At 37.5% G+C, this 19,258-nt stretch overlaps 1 protein-coding gene across 2 annotated transcripts in view; it reads left to right on the top strand.

Moving 5' to 3' along the window:
* Nucleotides 1-5,501: 5,501 nt before the first annotated feature.
* The window catches only part of LOC126706709 (SWI/SNF complex subunit SWI3D), an 84,252-nt gene continuing 70,495 nt past the window's right edge, over nt 5,502-19,258 (top strand). The window contains exons 1-7 of one of the 2 annotated variants that reach the window (XM_050406248.1): nt 5,502-6,200; nt 6,807-7,336; nt 15,476-16,141; nt 16,499-16,665; nt 16,762-17,549; nt 17,954-18,147; nt 18,240-18,264. In XM_050406248.1, coding sequence (XP_050262205.1) covers nt 5,720-6,200; nt 6,807-7,336; nt 15,476-16,141; nt 16,499-16,665; nt 16,762-17,549; nt 17,954-18,147; nt 18,240-18,264 — 2,851 coding nt within the window. In that variant the 5' untranslated portion in view covers nt 5,502-5,719. Of the gene's footprint in view, nt 6,201-6,806; nt 7,337-15,475; nt 16,142-16,498; nt 16,666-16,761; nt 17,550-17,953; nt 18,148-18,239; nt 18,679-19,258 lie in introns of both variants that reach the window. The other variant, XM_050406247.1, reaches the window with a different exon arrangement.

Consider the following 19,258-nt stretch of genomic DNA (forward strand, 5'->3'; position numbering starts at 1 on the left):
TTTCATAGTGGTAAGTAAAACATCTCATCAATTGAGACTGAATTTTTCGATAACTAATTGAGGGGATGAAACAAGACGAATGACATCAAGTCATCGCATGATTTTTAGGTAAACTCTATGAATAAAATTAGAATAATTTTCTATATGATTCAGGAAAGCACAATATTTTACATCCTTAAATTTCTTCTAATTCATCAACAATGAAGACATTATATCTTAGAATTTCAAATGAGTTATTAAATAGAAAGCATGGTAGATTAAAAGTTGAATCTTTATAGGCATATTTATTATCTCATTATCATATATCCAACATTTCTTTAACTAAAAAACCAATTAGCTTTGTCAAATAATAATTTTTTTATAAATAAAATAAAATAAAATCCAAAGACAAAAATAAGGAAAAAAAAACACTCAAACAATCTTTTAGGTAGAGCAAAACAGAGTGATATACTTTAAATCCCAGTGCTAATTAAAACTTTAACTTTAGTCCTAAAAAATAACTAAAAGGTCGTGATAATCACAAATGTAGTTTAGAATGTTCAGGTGACCATTTTATTTTTGGGGTTAACTTTCAATTTAGTGGGTTAGCCTTCAATTTTTTAATGATACAGATTTAGATCTAAACTTTCAAAGTTTACACATACTATTTTTTTTCCCTCTTTTTGGAATAGGTGGTTGCCCCCATTGGTCAAAGAATAGCTATTTCTTTGCTCACATTCTTCCAAATTTTTTTAACAGGTACAGGATGACTTGCAACTTATTACATTTGTTCCATAATTATTCTTTTTATTACTAATAAATCAAGATACTAATAGGTTTCTTTTTCATATAGGCAAGATTTAAATATAGGTTTGTTATCCAACAACAAATAATTTTACCAATTAAGTTTGGTGGAACCTTCAACTCACGCGTTTCTTTTACTTGCTTGGTAGAAGCAAATTTTTTTCCTTGTGAAAACTTTGTGTAGGGGGTCAAACCTAACAGGCCTAGAAAGAATACCAAACCAAGACCAAAGATTGAAAGACTAAGGAACTAAGGCCGTAGACCAAGCATTAAGGTATGAAACAATCACCATCTCAATATGGCTTGGTTGCCAGCCTATAGATCCCTTCCTTCTGATCGATCGGTAAATATGATTATTCTCAAAAAGAAGGGTTTATTCTCCTTCGCATCCATATTTATTAGACACAATTAACAAGGCGTTTAATGCTCTTATACTTGTCCCACCTGCTTGTAGACTGGGGCTGCTACCATCTTTTAACTAACCTTGGAGGACAACAAGGCAGATCTACTACCTAATTTTAGGACAAATTCTTGTCCAAAAAAAAAAAATTTGATAAGCAAGGTATGCAATGCAAACTTTATGCATTGCTATTCTATCATTTTCACTCCTAGTTATTGATATAGCCATCGGAGCATGCTAGTCCATCTCTTGAGATGATCAGAGCCAAACAAAGACTTCTCTTGCTTCACAAATTACTTTTTGTGTTATAAAGCACTAGCATTGAGGGGGTGTAAACACCCCCCAATTGCTATTTTACAACCAAAACATCAAAAAATATGCTCCATTCAAGGATGGGTTTGTATAATTTTTTAGAACCTGTGAACAGTTGGTTCTTATATATAGAATGTAGCAAGAGATGTAAAACAAAATATATTATTTTAATTAAAAATATCTGAAATTTCTCTCTTTCAATCACACGCCATCACCTCTCACCTCTCATTCCCATTTCTCTTCTTCCTTTCTCTCTCCCCTCTCTCTGTTTTGGTGTCTCTCTTAGATCAGCTTCTCTCTTAAATTGGCTTCAACGGCGTGGTGGTGGCGTTGATGACTGTTAAGACATATGTGAATCATGTTAGGAACATATGTCAATGTAGAATTGGTTAATCCTTTAACAAAATGCACTTTACTTGTAATTGGGTAGATTTTGGATGTATTTAATACTTCAAAAAACAAGGTTTCAAGTCCAAGTGTTAAAGTCATGCACATCTGTCCAAGAATCAAGTGAAGAAGTGCTGGATTTTAAAACTCGACAAATAGTATCTATCAAGGTTTAAAAGGCAGTTTAGCTCGATGCTCGACAGCTGCTCGATAGATATCCTATCTATTGAAATTTATGAAAATCAGGTTTTCAGTTTTGATTTTCATCTAATCCGTTTATACATATTTGGGCTTTCTTTTCTCACAACTCTAAACATATATAAAGATTATTTTAAGGGCTGTTACAGCTGATGCAAGTGAGTGCAACTTGATGCAAAAGTTTTTCACAAGCATATTGTGACTGAAGACAATTTGTCTTAGTTCATATTTCTCTTTAAGAAGCTGCTGCGTCTGTACGTCGTAGGGTTTTGTAACCAAAGAACTTTGTGATCTTTATCGTGTGGATGAACTGAAGAACTTTATAGCCAACATCTTTCTCAAGTTGGTGTATAAGTCGCGTACTAGGATCCGCGCTTCAATTGGTTAGTCATGTATTGAGAGCCGTGCATTAAAATGAGAGATTGTCACTACAGAACAAGTCCAATTGGGTATTGGGGTAAGGATTCAATTGTAAGTTGGTATAAAGCATTGAGATTCCATTATTTGTAACCGCTCGTTGTGATAATAGTGGATTATCGAAAGTGATGATCTTAAAATCACTCGGTAGGGTTTTTGCTTAGGAGGTTTTCCCCATTCGTAAATAAATCATTGTGTCAACTTTATTTTCTACTGCATATTAACTTATTGGTGATTTTTTTTGCTACCATATGTATTGCATGTTAATTAACTTAATTAATTCACTTGGCTAATTAATTGGTTAATTTATCACAAAGAGTCAGTACATTCTTGGCCTATCAATGACGTGTAGACAAGATTGGCGTCAACGACTGGAAATCAGCCTGTAATGACGATTACTCCAACGGAAATGTCGCCATTTGGTGGTCGTGGCGTTGAGTATTTGATTTCTTCATCTATTTGAACAGCTAGCGGTGCTTTCTCCTTCTTTCAGACTATTGTGGCAGGGATATAATTGAAATAATCAAGATTTTGTGGCTGATTTTTGGTGGTTATGGGTTGAAACTTGAATCGATGGTTGAATTCGTGGTGGGTTGCTATTGGGTTTTGGGTGGTGCGATGGTGGTGAGGTTATGGGTTGTGGGTCACATGGGTTGTGGGTTTTGTGGGTCGGTTGATGCTGGGTCGTGGATTTCTTCTTAGTTTGTTGAATGGTGGTGGGTTGCTCGGTGTGAGTTTGGTGAATGGTTGTGGTGGGTGGTGAAGGGTTTTTTTTTATACCAGGTGGTGGTGATGGGCTATGGTTGAGGTTTTTTGTTTTTTTGTTTTGTTTTGTTTTTGTTTTTGCTTTTGGCTATGGGGTTTGATTTTGGGATGGGTTGTTACTTGGTTTTGATTGTTGTGGTTTGATTTTTCAACGATGGTGGTTGGTGGTGGCAATTTTTTTCTTTTGGGTAATTTTAGTGGTGATAAACTGGGGTTTGTGGCTAAGTTTTGGTGAAAGGTGGTTGTGTGGGGTTTTTAGGAGAGAGAGAAGTTTTGGTGAAAGGTGGTTGTGTGGGGTTTTTAGGAGAGAGAGAGAGAGAGAGAGAGAGAGAGAGATGGTATAGTTTATATTATTTTAATAAATTGTATATAAAAATAGAAACTGGGATGTTAGGAGATTTGTAAAATGAGATGGTAAAACAGATAAAGTAGGTTTTTATGTTGTAAAATAGATCTTTTTTGGCATCCTAGATGCTAATACTCTAAGGTATCATCATTTGTTTGATCTTTGTCAAAGTACATAATGCAGTTCCATCTCTTCACCAAAATTTCACCCAACTCCCACTACCACCGTATGGAAAAATAAAACCCATCATGCATTTTGGTTGTAAATAAAATTTAGGTTGAAATTTGGCCAAGTATCAATCTATTTTGAAATAAATGTTTATTTCTAAGTTGTGTAATAAATTAATTAGATTGGCTAAAATACATTTTGATCCCTAAACTTTTCTTACTAAGCACTATTAGTTCATTAATTTTTAAATGAGTTTTCCCATCATCAATTTTCATTACTTTCATTGCCTACTTGTTATCGGAATAAGGAGGTGATATTTTTTGTAATGACATGACAAATTTATATATAAAAAGAACAAATAAAAACCTAACCCCCTAAAGTGAATTACTATGTTAAAACATCTTGAGGAGACACCAATTAAATAGTTAATAACTTAATATAACATATAGAGACACCACTTGACCCAAAAGCTTAATCCAATGAGTTTAGACTTAATTTTATTATATATTAACTACTTATTATTTTCATTTGTATCTAACGTGAGACTTCACTATTCAACTAACCACATAATTCATATGAATATTTCAACATTGTTGTTGGGTGCTTATGTGCAATTTTTTTATAAATAAAATAAGTTGTAATATCATTTAAAAACTGTTAGCTCATTGCTCCATTAGACATATAAAAAAAGGGAATTGATGGAAGTTGGTGGAGGGACCAATAACCATCATCTTAAAAACTTTAAAGATAAATAGCTCTTTGAAATTTTAGGGATTAAAGCTTTCAGTTGGTAAATTGTATGGACTAACAATGTATTTTGGACAATTAAATTTTAGTATTTTACCAATATTTGAACAAAAATTGCTTAATATAGTTGTAATTTCTACAAAATTAGTAATGAGCTACCAAAAAATCATCAGCCTAGTACTTTATTTTTTTATTTTTTAAGTCTCCTACCTTCAAAATTAATAGACAATATAAGATTTTAGAAAAGTTACACTAAAAAGGCTATAGAAAGTATTCACCTAAAATCAAAATATAAAAAATCTAAAGACATTCTAATTTCACACCCAATTCACAACATTCTGAAGTTTTAACTTGTGATTGGTGCACAATAAATATCCATGATGATCTTATGGGTAAGTATTGTAATTTAATAATAAATTAATAACGAAACATGTAAAACATATATATATTTTTTTAATTCTATAGTTATAATTGTGAGGAAGGTTTAAACTCCGGATGGTATACGAAATTAGATGTGGATTTGGGTTTTTACTTAAGAGCATTTGTATTAGACAATGCAAAATAGAAAAATTGCTCAATTTTATCCATCTAAGCTCCAAAATCACCCACATTAGTTAAGTTAAAGACGTATAAATTTGTAAAATTGTTATAATAACCGTGTAGATTTATACTGGTATTATTCTTTTTACATTTTATTTTTTATTATTTATTTACATATCTCAAGGATAAAAGAAGAGACTGAATTGTGATTATAGTGTATGAAAAAAAAATTAAAAAAAATCAAAAAATTGCTCTTTTAATAAAATAAAGTTTAAAATAAATAATTTGACGTAAGTATTTTTCAAAAATAATGTAGAAGAAGTAAAATTTTATGCTAAAATAAATATAAATTTTGCGAATATTCTAAAGGAGTAAAATAATACAGGAGGTTGCAACTAAACTATCCTGCATCGCACACGAACACAAAAATATTATTGCTACAAACCAATCAAATTTCTCCAATCTCCACACCAATCACTCCGTGGATAACCCAATAAAACTCTTCCAATCTTCCTTGGAAACAATAAAATAATCCCTGGAAATAACAATTTTACAGAAATGGTGTAATACAAAACAAACACACACAGTCACTCACTGAATCACTATTCTTCCAAATCCAAAACTGCAAAAAAAAAAAAAAAAAACAAAATCCCTCAATGGAAGAGAAACGCCGCGAAGCCGGTACGCAACCGGCTGCCGGGGCAGCCGATTCGCCGGCTTCAGCTGAGCCGACCTCCTCTTCGCGGCGGAGAGCCGGGGCGCAGAAACGAAAAGCTAGCAACCTCGGTGGCAGCGGCGCGTCGAACTCTCCCTCTTCGTCGACGCCGTCGAAGCGCGTGACTCGCGAGAAGGCGTCGCTCTCTCACTCTCACCACCACCACTCTCAGATCCACAATGGCCCGTTGACTAGGGCCGCGCGCCAGGGCCCTAGCCACCTCGGTTCCGCCTCAGCGGCTTCGTCGGCCGGGGCGGCGGTGGGGAGAGAGAAGACGAAGGAGCTGGCGCTGGCGGCTCAGGCTGAAGCGATGGAGCGGCGTAAAGAGATTGAGTTGGAAGCTTTGGAGGCATCGATGGAAGCTGATTTCGAAGCTATCAGATCTCGTGGCACAAATGCTCATGTGGTTCCCAGTCATTGCGGTGAGTTTCAGTTCCAAGCCCTAATTTTTTTACGTTTTCGTGGAAAGTTTATTGTTCGTCTGTTTGGCCGCTGAGAAAATAGATGAATATAGAGGAAAATGTACATTTTAAATTGTGTGTATATTTTTAATTGTGATAAAGTGAAGAAATGCACCTTAGTTATGCAATTGTTTCAATTTCTCGGAAAATTTGTTTGAATTTGTTATTGAAATGCTAATGCTAGGCTCTAATTAAGTAGTTTTTATAAAAGAGTTGCTTGTACACTGATTGGTTGCCTAGAAATGTCAGGGAAGGAAAAGAAAATGAAGTTTAGAATTTCATTATTTTGTCTCAGTGAGACTGCATTTGGCCAATTTATAAGTTCAAATTTGTCTTTTGGGCTTTGAAAGTTATAATTCTGGGATATTTGGAGCAAGAAATTATAATGAATTCCTTTCTCAAGTGTGTATAGTTAATTATTTATTTATTTATTTTGATTTCGGGATCTGAATAAGAGGTAAAGATGGAAATATGTTGAGATTGTGTGATTTAAAGCAGGTTCAAATTTGGTCATGAGAGGGAGAATCAATTCTGTTAATTAGTGAACTTCCTCCTTTTGGCTTTCAGGTTGGTTTTCGTGGACAAAAGTTCACCCTATCGAGGAGCGCATGATGCCTTCTTTCTTTAATGAAAAGTCTGAGACTCGAACTCCTGATATGTATTTGGAGATACGTAATTGGATTTTGAAGAAATTCCATTCAAATTCAAGCACACAAATTGAATTGAAGGACTTATCGGAGCTTGAAGTTGGAGACTCGGATGCAAGGCAAGAGGTGATGGAGTTTTTGGACTACTGGGGTTTGATTAATTTCCAACCTTTTCTCCCAACAGATTCTGTTGTGCCCACTGCTGATGATGATGGATCAGCTAAAAACAAGGATTCCTTGGTTGAAAAATTGTATCGCTTTGGAACATTGGAATCATGTGTTAGTGTTGTTCCGAAGACCAATCTGACAACTCCAGCTATGCCTTCTGGGCTTTTTCCAGAGTCTGCAATTGCAGAAGAGTTGGCAAGGGCTGAGGGGCCAGCAGTTGAGTACCATTGCAACTCTTGTTCTGCTGATTGCTCTCGCAAGCGCTACCATTGCCAGAAGCAGGTTTGTACTTCCACAACAGTTCAGTGTTTGCATATTGAATTGTATGGTATGCTAGTTACAGAGAAAACAAATTGCTGAACTAGATCCTCATTTGTTTTTGAACCTTTTTTTTGGTAAACATTTCAGAACCTCTTTATATATTTATTTATGATAAATAGAACCTCTTTATATATTTATTGTTGAGTTGGTGGTATCCATAGGGTAAACTAAACTAGAATCTTGTTTTCAGTAAGTAATAAAGTTTTGTTGATGAAAAAAAAACGCGCTTATGTACACAAGATTGTACATGAGGTGGTCTAAAGAATTACTAGAAAAACTGTTTAACTGAGAGAGAATGAATAAAACCTACAACAGAATGATTGCAGGGGCCTTACAGGGTTGGTTTATGGAATTATATCAGAAAAGGTGTGGGATGACTTTTATACTTTTATCATCTTTAAGGTGGGGGATGGTTCTTGTATTAAATTTTGGCATGATCCATGGTGTGAGGGACTTCCTTTGAAAAATATCTTCCTAGAACTTTACTATATTGCTAGTAACAAGGATGCTTCAGTGGCTGAGTTGTTGTTCTCAGAGGCAAACTACCATTGGAATATCAGATTTACTCGACCGGTTCAAGATTGGGAGCAGGAGTTGGTTGCATCATTTATGGACTGTATTTATTCTGGATCTTGGAGAAGGAATGGGGTGGATAAAATTTGTTGGACACTCTACTTGGGGTGTTTTTGATGTTCTTTCTTATTATGGGGCCTGACAACCCCCAAATCCAGATTCTTTTCCATGGAAACCGTTGTGGAAACCAAAAGTGCCTCCAAAGGTTAGTTTCTTATTTGGGCAGCGGCTTTGGAAAAAATTTTAACCATTGATAATTTAAGGAGTTGAAAAGTGGTGGTGGTGGATTGGTGTTGTATGTGCAAGAGGAATGGGGAGATCACTGACCACTTACTCCTACACTGCCGAGTATCTCAAGAGTTGTGGAATATGGTGTGTTCACTATTTGGGGTTCATTGGGTAATGCCGCGTAGTGTCGTGGAACTTTTGGCAAGCTGGTCAAACAAGTTCAGCCGACTTAGATCTAAGGTGCTTTGGAAAATGATCCCTCATTGTCTTATGTGGGTCATTTGGAGGGAAAGGAATACACATACCTTTGATGGGTATGAAAGATCAATTCATGAGTTGAAGCTTCTCTTTTTTCAGACTTTGGTTGACTGGGCAAATGCTACGGGTGTTTTTACTTTTATTTCTTTACCTGACATGCTTGATTTTTGTACTTTTATTGTTACTTAGTTTTTTCCCCTGATGCTTCTAGCACACAGCCTGTGTTTTTTGCCCTCTGTATTTTCTCTTCTTTTTTCAATGAATTTTATTACCCAAAAGAAAAAAAAAAAAAAAAAAAGAAAAGAAGAAAAAGAAAAAAAGAATGAGTGTCACTAGAGCTTTTGTTAACCAGTGAAAGACTTCTCCAAATGCACCGCCAAGGCTTCCACCCTTAAACTGTGCATTGATTTCTCTTCTCTCTCTACAATGTCCACAAGACATAATGAGGTTAAATTCCAAACAAAAGAGGATTTTTTTTACGAAACCAATTTCTCCAACCAGCCAAAAGGTCAACAACATTCCTCGGCAATTCCCATTGAACCCCAAGCATATAGAAGACAAAGGACCTCAATGCATATGCAATATCACAATGCAACAGCAAATGATCACTGTCTTGCTACTGCACATACACATGCAACACCAGTCAACTAGGGTGATTTCTCTCTTCTTAAGATTGTCACATACTCACATGTCATAATTTTCCACTAAGTTGTCCACACAAAAATGGCAACCTGTTTTAGAGCCTTAGAACACCAAAATATCAAACAAAGAGTACTGATCCCAATTCCCAATAATTTAAGTCTCCAGGAGCTTTTCATGGTTTGCATCCCCTACCTCAAACTGCACATGATCCAAAACCTGTCCCAACCCATCTGTATACTCCTCTACAAGCTACAACCATGGGTGCCTTCGTTGATTGACGACGTTGACGCCAATCCTTCCCATACTTTAGAGCAATAACCTGTCTCCACAGATGAGTTTGTTCCTCCCTAAATGCCATGTCCATTTATCCAAAAGGGCTTGGTTGAAAGTGATTTAATTTCTTCACCCCCAATCCCCCATTTTCTATTAATAATCCAATCCACTAGATGAAGTTTAAACTCATTCATGTAGAACAGAAATCTTGCCAATGAGGTCTAGCTCATTGGCACCTCTTATAACTTCTAGGTAAGGGCGAGATCCCCCTTTATTATTCATTTTGGTAATGGATTTTCTAAGTAGGAGGCTTCATTAAGGGCTTTAGAATAGGTACTACCATACCAGAAGGGTGTGTGTCTCTCATCTCTTATTTGTTGATGATACAATTTTGTTTTGTGATGCCAAGTGCTAATGTTGAAAAAATTCTTTTTGTGAAAATGGTGCTGACTTGCTTTGAAGCAGTGATGGGTCTAAAGGTAAATCTGAGCAGGATTGAGATGGTCCCAGTTGGGGCAGAAGAATTCAAGCATCATTTGGTGGGCCGGGATACAGTTTGCACTCCTATTGTAGCCAAGCTATTTTGGGAAGATGGCTATGGTGTTTTGGGATGAAGGAGATGTGCTTTTGGAGGAGTGCAGTAGTTTGAAGTACAGTGAGGATTGGGGTGGATGGAGTACGAAATCTTTTCGTGGAATTCAGGGTTGTACTTTATGGAAGAACATTAGGATGGGGTTGGATAGGTTCTTACAGTAGACTCAATTCAATGTCAGTGATGGTAGTCGGGTTTGGTTTTGGCAATCTAGTTGGTGTGGCGATCAGCCTTTGACGTTGGTTTATCCAGTCTTTTATGACTGCTCTTTTACTAAAGAAGAGTTGGTGGGATCCATGTTGGTAAGGCAAAATGTGGGGGGAAGGAGGAGTTTAGATATGATATTTTTTTGAGATTTTAATGACTGGGAGTTACATTTGGTAGCTTCCTTTCTCAACTTTCTTGAATCCACTATCCCACTTAGGGAAGGGTGTGACAAAATGTATTGGCGATTGAAAAGGAGTGGAGAATTTGCCGTTAATTCATTCTATAATGCATTAAGGGGCCATGTGCATTGGCATTCCCCTGGAAGAGTATTTGGAGTGTTAAGGCCCCACGATGGGTCTCTTTCTTTGTCTGACCGTGGCCTGGGGTAAGATTCTCACTGTGATAATATCATTAAGCATGGTAATATGTTAGTAGGGTGGTGTAGTGGAGATGGTGGGTCATTTGTTATTACACTACCCTATTTCATTTAATTTGTGGAGTTTTCCCTTCAGATCTTTTGGGATTCAGTGGGTGTTACAAAAGCAAGTCATTGATTTGTTGTTTAGTTGGAGAAATTGGTCAGTAAGCATGTGTCGGACGCTTGGAAATCAGTTCTATTATGTTTGATGTGGAAAATTTGGCAGGCGTGAAATCACCATGCATTTGAGGATGTGCTTTGTTACTATGTTTATTGGTTCTTTATTTGATTGGTCTTGAGCTTGGGTTTCACAGTCTCATTAATACCATTTCCATTCTGTAATAAAATATATCTTAAAAAAGGTAAAGGTTGAGGTCATGGGTTCAAGACCCATTGGGTGTGTGTGTAAATTACCAAGAAAAACTGTAGAACAAAAGTTTTAATGGACTTTGATATCAATTTTGATGTGGGATCTTTAAGAATTCAATACTAAGTTGGGGGTTTTAATGAGATTTTTAAGGGTTTTTAAAATAGGGTTTGATGTTTAAGGGTTTTGATAGTTTAAGTAATAGTAAGATTGGATCTTGAATGAGTGTGATAGCTAATTGTGTTTAAACTGTGAATGAAACTAAAAACAAAGAAAGATATACCCTAAACAATTACATCAGGATTCCAAAGAAATCACACTTAGGAAGGAGAAGGCAATCACACCTTCAGAGCCTTTTTTATTTTTTGACAATCACACCCTCAAAGCTTAAAATAAACTATTGAAATTTTAATAAATTCAATTTCTCTATGAATGTTATTGGCTGCAATAAAGTATTTATAAAGTCAATTACTAAATCCTTCCTACAAAGGACTCCTAAAAACCAATTTCTAGAAAGTTTAGGATTACTAAATATCCTATTCCTAGAACAATTACAACTACTAATCACAAAGAAATAAGTACTTAAGAACTTCTAAACCAAATAGAGAAAAGGCTTAGAAGTTAGAACACAAAATAAGACTCATTGGCTTTTGATACAGCGGATTGTTTGTAGCCCATTCCAGAAAAAAAAGTGGAAGTTACCAAATTACCCACATTCTAGTAAAACTGATCTAGCAGCAAGTAAAGTTTCCCGTTAGTTCCCTAGCTCTTACCTCAAAATTCTTCTCAACCTTTCACCATTAGGACCATTAACCCCACCAAACGCCCACTTAAAACCATCTACTATGTTACACCATTGATAGGACACCATGAACTTCCTTGAAAATACTTCAACCTTTTCCACCACCATTTTATCCCAAAAAATAAGAATCCCTCCTTCTGTATTAACATTTAAAACTCTAAAGCTACCCAATCAACCAAAGGGCTTGCCCAAATTCTTCTTACATTACTCCCATTAGTCTCATCTATTTTAGTTTCCAGCAAAGACACTACATCATACCTCCAATTCTTCACCAGGTTCTTCACCACCATAGTTTATCGGGGTTGTTTAAACCCCTCAAATTCCAAGACAATGAGTGGAGCATCATTGGGAATATCTTTCCACGTAGTCAAAGTGTCATTTGTCAATCTCCATTTTCATTAGTGAAATGGGCAAAAGGGAGGAAGTCAAGGTAAGTTACTAGCCCCCAACCTTGTATTACTTTTCCCCTTCGGCTACTATCAGGTCTTCAAGCATCATAATTGATGGATGAGTTCAGATTCCTCAATTCCCTCGTTCCTTTTGTAGATGTGTTACCCAGTAGCCACTCCTCTCATGCCTTTCTCAGCTTGGGATTTTTAATAATTTTCCTCAGTCTCAAACAAAGCCAAGGTTGCTCTTCAACACCCACTATGGAGAAGCCTACATATTTACTATAACCCTTTATTCACCTTAACATCCATTCAGAGAGTTTTTGTCCCAAAATTTCATCTGAATTTTTGCGTTGATGATCTTTGAGTCTTGCTTGAGTTGATTGACATTTTGAATGTATCATAGCAACACCCCTCATGATTTAGCATTAAAAAGTCACAAACGTCATATTGAAAATTTTCTTTAATTTTTATTTTATTTTATTTACATGGTTAACTTTTGCACTTACAAGTTTATTATGCTAACATGACTCCTGCTCCCCCCTCCCCTTCCCCATCCTCACCCTCTCCACCCCACCCTCTTCCTCTCCCTCTCCCTCTCCCTCTCCCTCCATCATCACATTCTTTCTTTCCTTTTTTGCCACCCTCACATTTTCCTACTCCCTCCCCCTTATGCTTTCCTCCACAGTTTGGGCTTTTCCCATATCCTTATCCCCCTCCTTCACCACTGCCTTTGCCCTCCCCTCCCCCACCACCTCAGGGGTCTAACCAAGCTTTGCCTAAACAGCCTTCCCTTGTACCTGCACCTCTAACCTCACCTTGGTCTCCCTCCATCGATACCTCTCAAAACATCCCCCCTAAACCTCAATCCTCTGTCCTTGGGGGCAGCAAGAGGTCTTTTCATATTGATGCTAAACTTTTTTCTTTTTCTTTTGATGGGGGGCGGTCTGATTCGTATGGTATATATGAGACACGTCGGAATGTTAAGAGCTCTATTTGCGTTGGACGTAGGGGCATGGAGTGGATACTTGTCTTGAAGATATACGAGATTGGGTGCCTGGCCATGCTTTGCTTTGTAAGAGATTTAGGGATAACGGGAAGTTGTTAGAGTTTTGTGGGAGATCTAACAAAGCTGGTCTGATTGTCGCTATTGCAGTATATTTTGGAGGGTCTAGGAGAGGTTGTATTATGATACCAGCAAGCTCCAATAGAGCTGGTTGGTCTTTGTTTCAAAAAGAGCTTAGGTTTTTTTGCTCTGGTGCTAAACCGGTATCCTTGGCCAAAGTTTCTGTTAGTAATGGTGGTGGAGGTGGTCAGCTTGCTGGTGGTGGTCGGAGTGGGAAGAGTTTGTCTGTGTATGGCAATTAGCAGAAAATCAGGAATTTTGAAAAAAATGGAACTAAATGGGGGTAGAACGTGATTCATGGAGATTTTTTAGAAAATGATTTAGCTAGAAATGGCAAAGGTTCAGCTTTATATGGCAGACCCGGCATTTAAGTTGACCCCTGCTGTGTTGGCTTTGAGGGTGAGCAAGCCTGAGGGAGGGAGACGTGTTGTGTCTTACCTGGGTGCTAAGGAGATAAGTTGGCCCAAGGATATTAGTGGTGGGCCAGAAGTAACAAAACAATCAGGTGGGCTTGAGGAAGCCCAACCTGTGGTGCTAGTGCCTTCACTTAAGAAGGGTAGTTTGGTTAAGCCCAGATTTTTACATGTTAAGTCAGTTGCTCAGACAACAGGGGTAATAGGCGAGAGCTCTAGAGGTTATATGTGTTGAGATTCTGAGTCGCCGGAGAGCGTAGCGGTGCTAGATTGGGTTCTCAGTGTCTCTGCCCTCATCGTCGACCCGGTCCATGATGCCTCGGTGGCTTCACCGTCGGTTAGTTTGGTGGGAACTAATGCCAATGTAGAGGTAAGTGCGACGGTGGCTTCAGTTTTTGAGCTGGAGATTGGTGGGTGCACGCCGATGGAAGATTCCGGTGCACTGGGGGCTGAAATGGTGGATCTTGACTCCGGCAAGGTGGGTTCTACTCCGGCGAGTACGGCGATGGTGTCTTCGGCACTGAAAAATGGGTCACAGTCTCTTCGTTGGCATCAGTGGGTGAAACATAATCGCTTCTCTGCTTTGTCTGAGATGGGTAATGAGATGGGTACTAAGTTTAGGGAAGAGGAAGATCGAGTTGAGGCTTCTAGTGACTACCACGAAGTGGTGGTATAGCCGAGGTCAGTGGCTTCTGCTGGTTTTAGTTTATGCCAGGTTCTGTGGCGGCTTTGTTATCTTGTTGGCATCAGTGGCTTGGGAAACATAATTCGGACATTTGGAATTTGGTTCCAGGGTGCTTAATGTGGATTGTGTGGTTGGAACGAAACCTTCATTCCTTTGAGGATAATGAGAAGACGTTGGCTTAGTTAAACGTTTTATGCCAACATAGTCTTTTGGAGTGGTCTCGTTGTTGGGGTTTTACTGATTCTTCTTCTCTCTCTGAGTTTATGTCTTCCCTTAGCTTAGTTTCCTGATTTCTTGTTTTGCTGTGCTGTTTGTTCTATTATTTCTTCTTGTTCATCATCATGAACAACTTGTACTTTTCCTTATTTTCTCATCAATAATAGTTTTCTGATTATCTATCAAAAAAAAGAACTTTTGCACTTTTTCCCCCTTGGAACTTTAAATTAGAATTTGGTCCCATACTTCACAAGTTTCTAAGACCTCATTCTATCTCTTAAGTAGTCAAAGACTCAAAGCATGAACCAAAATCAATCATTTATTCTATTCTTTCTTGTAAATCCAAGAGATCCCAACAAATTTGACTACAGCCCAATGTTCAGGAGACAAAAATCAAAAGCCTTGGGTAAATAAGAGCAGGAGAAGAACTTAATAACAATAATTTTAATGGCTCGGAATCTTCAATTATTGAGCTAACCTTAAATTGTGATTTTGGAGATCTTTATATTAGTGGTATCACATTCTTGGATGTAGCAATATGCATTTGACTGTAGATTCCAAATAGTTTCTTTTCAAGTTTAAACTCTTTACTCATTGTAATTCCTTCTTTTTCAGTAGAAATTATTATTATTATTATTTAAAAAAAAAAAAAAAGAACTGGAGAAGAAGGTTGTGTACCAATTGTGATTTTTGAACATGATGCAATGCCTTGAATATGCTGCATAATAGTAAAAAAGCAGTTGATGATGTACATTTCTTTTAGGATGATTTCATGGAATGGTAACAAAATTAGTCATATCTGTTTGATAAAGAGAGATTTGATGTTGATTTATCATACTTATTTAATTTTGCTAAATATTAGTTTCCCTATAATGTGTACTATTTTTACTGATCACATTCATCTTTGACAGGCAGATTTTGATCTATGTACTGATTGCTTTAATAATAGAAAATTTGGAACTGGCATGTCCTCATTGGATTTTATTCTCATGGAGCCTGGTGAAGTTCCAGGGGTAAGTGGTGGGAAATGGACTGATCAAGAAACCCTCCTTCTCCTTGAAGCACTAGAACTTTATAAAGAGAACTGGAATGAGATTGCAGAGCATGTTGCCACAAAGACAAAAGCTCAATGTATATTGCATTTTCTTCAAATGCCAATTGAGGATACATTTCTTGATTGTGATGATGATATTGATGCCAGTTCCAAAGAAAATGCAGACCCAGCTTCCACCAATAATGATTCATCTGTCTCTAAAGATGCCCCTGAGACAAAGGAAAGTAAGACTGGTGCTAGTGAGGGTCAGCCCCTAACTTCCCCAATGGAAACTTCAAATACAGAAGATACAAGTGAAGTGAAGGTTGGTGAGGAAACTTCAAGACCAGAAGATGCAAGTGAAGTAAAAGTTGGTCAGGAAACTTTAAAACCAGAAGATGCCAGTGATGTGAAAGTTGACCAGGATGATGGTGAAAAGTGGGCACTGAAGGCTCTTAAGGAAGCATTTGAGGCTGTTGGTTATCCTCAAGCACCTGATAACCCACTTTCGTTTGCTGAAGTGGGAAATCCTGCCATGGCATTGGTAAGTTGAATGGTTATCATATCTGCAGAAAATTAAGACCATCTCTTAGGGTGCCTTTGGAGGGAATTTCAGTGATATACTAGTAATCTTTCTGGTCCACAACCCATGTATAATGCCTCATTGTACTATAAAAATTTCAATATTAACACTTCAAGTGCATTTTAGATAAATGAATTAATTTGAATATGATGTCCAAAACTATACATAAATACATATGTATGGATTAGATATGTGATTTTGTATATCCTCAATACCTTGCTTTGTGAATCACATTGTAAGATGTAAAACGTACCAGTCACAATTTTGCCTCCAATACTCTTGTTGTAGTACACTTATTTGAGGTTGAATCTTTTACAGGCAGTGTTCCTGTCACGGCTTGTAGGACCTGATGTTGCGATTGCTTCAGCCCACAGTTCATTAAAATCCATATCTGGAAGTTCTCCTGGCATTCAGCTGGCTGCTAGGCACTGTTTTATTTTGGAAGATCCACCAGACGACAAGAAAGAACCAGTTGGTTCTGGGAGGTGTGTTACTTTATCTGGAGCTTATTTCCTTTGGAAGTTTCTGAGTAACTTTTGATGTCATTGAGATTTTTGCTATCATGCTGAAATTGTTGACAGGGATTCTCAGGAAGATGGAAACCTGGAAGGCAGAAATGAGAAAGAGGATAAGTCTTCCTCAGTGTTGGATGATAGCGTTTTATCTAATAACCAAAATGAGAAGAAAATTGAAGATTCTGTACCGGACGAAACTCTGAATAGTGAATCCACAGGAAAAGTGGTTGCTGCAAAGAAACAAGATACTATAGCTTCTTGTGAGGATGCTGGACAACATAGTTTGGATGAAACAAGCAATTCAGAGGTGCAAAAGGACCACCAACAAAGTACTATGAAAGATTCAGGTGATTTAACATCCAAGGTGGATCTTCCACCGAGTTCTGTGAAGGAATCAGAAGTGACAGTGGAAGAGACTCCTCAACCTGCAGAGGCTGCAAAAGATGTACATTCGATTACTGATTCTCGGCCAGCAGAAAAGAAAGAACTTCAGCAATCAGTTTCATCAGATTCCGTGAGAGAGGCACCACAACCTTCGGAGGCACCAAAGGATGTAGATATGTCTGATTCTCTGCCCTTAGAAAAGCACAAGCCTGAGCAACCAGTTGGAACCAATGCAGTCGAAAAGCCTCCCCAACCTACTGAGGCTTCAACAGATGTAGACATGGCGGCTGATTCTCTGGTCCCTGAAAAGGATGAGCATCAGCAACCAGTTGCAACAAATTCGGTTGAAGAGCCCTCTCAACCTAAAGAGGCACTAAATGATGTAGTTATGGCGTCTGATTCTTTGCCCTCAGAAAAGAATGAACCTTCACTACCAGTAACATCAAATCCAGTGGTTGACAATGAAGCAAGTAAATTTCTGTGCGCGTGTGTGTGTGATAGCATAGATAAAAGGGTAGACTTATTGGCAATATTAGTCAAGAGATCTTGACAATATATGGATTAGAAAAGAACACTCACTAATTTGAAGTAGAATGAGAAGGTAGGGTAGAATATGTAGGCAACACCATGGTAATGGGCATATCATGATTCTTGAAGCCTATCAAAAAACTATAGGAATTTACAAATATATCCAAATGCCTGCTACTAAGTTTGGATAATATGCTATTAAATTAGTAGATAAAAGGCATGCTTTAGTGAACATTGAAGAATTTTATCACCCTGGCAAGCTTTGGCTGCAGAAAGATGAACAAGTATCCTTGGCAGTTTGTATTGTATTTGTGATTATATTTCCTAATTTGTTATCTATTTACAGGTGAGGAACAAATTGAAGATGGTAAAAAAGTCCAACTCGAGACTACAGAGACAAAAAAAGACGATAACAAATATGATAGAGTAAAGCGTGCTGCAGTTACAGCAATCTCTGCAGCAACAGTAAAGGCAAAACTTCTGGCAAACCAGGAAGAAGACCAAATCCGACAACTTGCTGCATTTTTGATAGAAAAGCAGGTAAATCTTATAACCAAAGAAGCTCTCATTTTGCTGTTAATTGTGGATTTTGGGAGTTTTGACTTTATGTATGGTGTTTCCATTTGTTGCAGTTGCATAAGTTGGAAACCAAGTTAGGTTTCTTTAATGAGATGGAAAATGTGGTACTGAGGGTAAAGGAGCAATTGGACAGGTCAAGGCAGAGGCTTTACCATGAGCGGGCACAGATAATTGCAGCCCGGCTTGGTTTACCAGCTTCCTCATCTAGAGGTGCAATGCCACCATCATTACCTACCAACAGAATTGCTACAAACTTTGCAAATGCAGTTGCAAGGCCCCCAATGAGCATGACTGCCCAAAGGCCACCAATGTCAAGACCCATGGGGACAGTGGCTCCCACCCCTCCAAATCCATTTACATCCAATGCAATGGCTGGAAGTTCAATACGGCCGTCCAGCTAGGATAAGCTTTCTTCAGTTGGGACAAAGTTGAATGCATGTGATAGTGTTTCATCCATTTTTGTTCCCTGATAAACTACTACAAGTATTACAAGTGAGTAGCCATTTTTGTTGTTATTATTATTTTTTAATTATTGTTAAATGTGGTCAGCTAAATACAACTTAAATCCAACTTGCAAACAGTAATTGGTTTGCAAGAGTTGAGAACTTGTATTCTGAGAGTTCAATGAGCCTATTTGCTTGGTTGATGATATATATATATATATATATATAGAGAGAGAGAGAGAGAGAGAGAGAGAGAGAGAGGGCCATAAGCACTGGGACAATTCTAGGTGCAAACATAGTAACTCAGGATATGACCTGACCTCAATTTAAGATCATGTCCTTTTGATTTCCTTTGACCTTGGAGCTGATTTTTCAGCGACTGGAACCCCTTAGATGCTAGTTTCTGGACCGCTAGCATGAGTACCATGCAATTTTCAAAAAGTTTAATTAGAATTAATTTTGAATATCCTATTAATATCAGGTTTTCACCTGTTCATGTAATTGATGAGATACTTTGAAGGTAATGGGGGGATTGGATGAATGGAGTGTGCAGAGTTTGATTTGGGTCCATTTTAGTTCCTTTGATAGCAAAGTGCATCCTATTATATTTTTTACTTATTTCATTGAAG

The sequence above is a fragment of the Quercus robur genome, chromosome 11 (genome assembly GCF_932294415.1).
Source record: "Quercus robur chromosome 11, dhQueRobu3.1, whole genome shotgun sequence".
Taxonomy (NCBI): Eukaryota; Viridiplantae; Streptophyta; class Magnoliopsida; order Fagales; family Fagaceae; genus Quercus; species Quercus robur.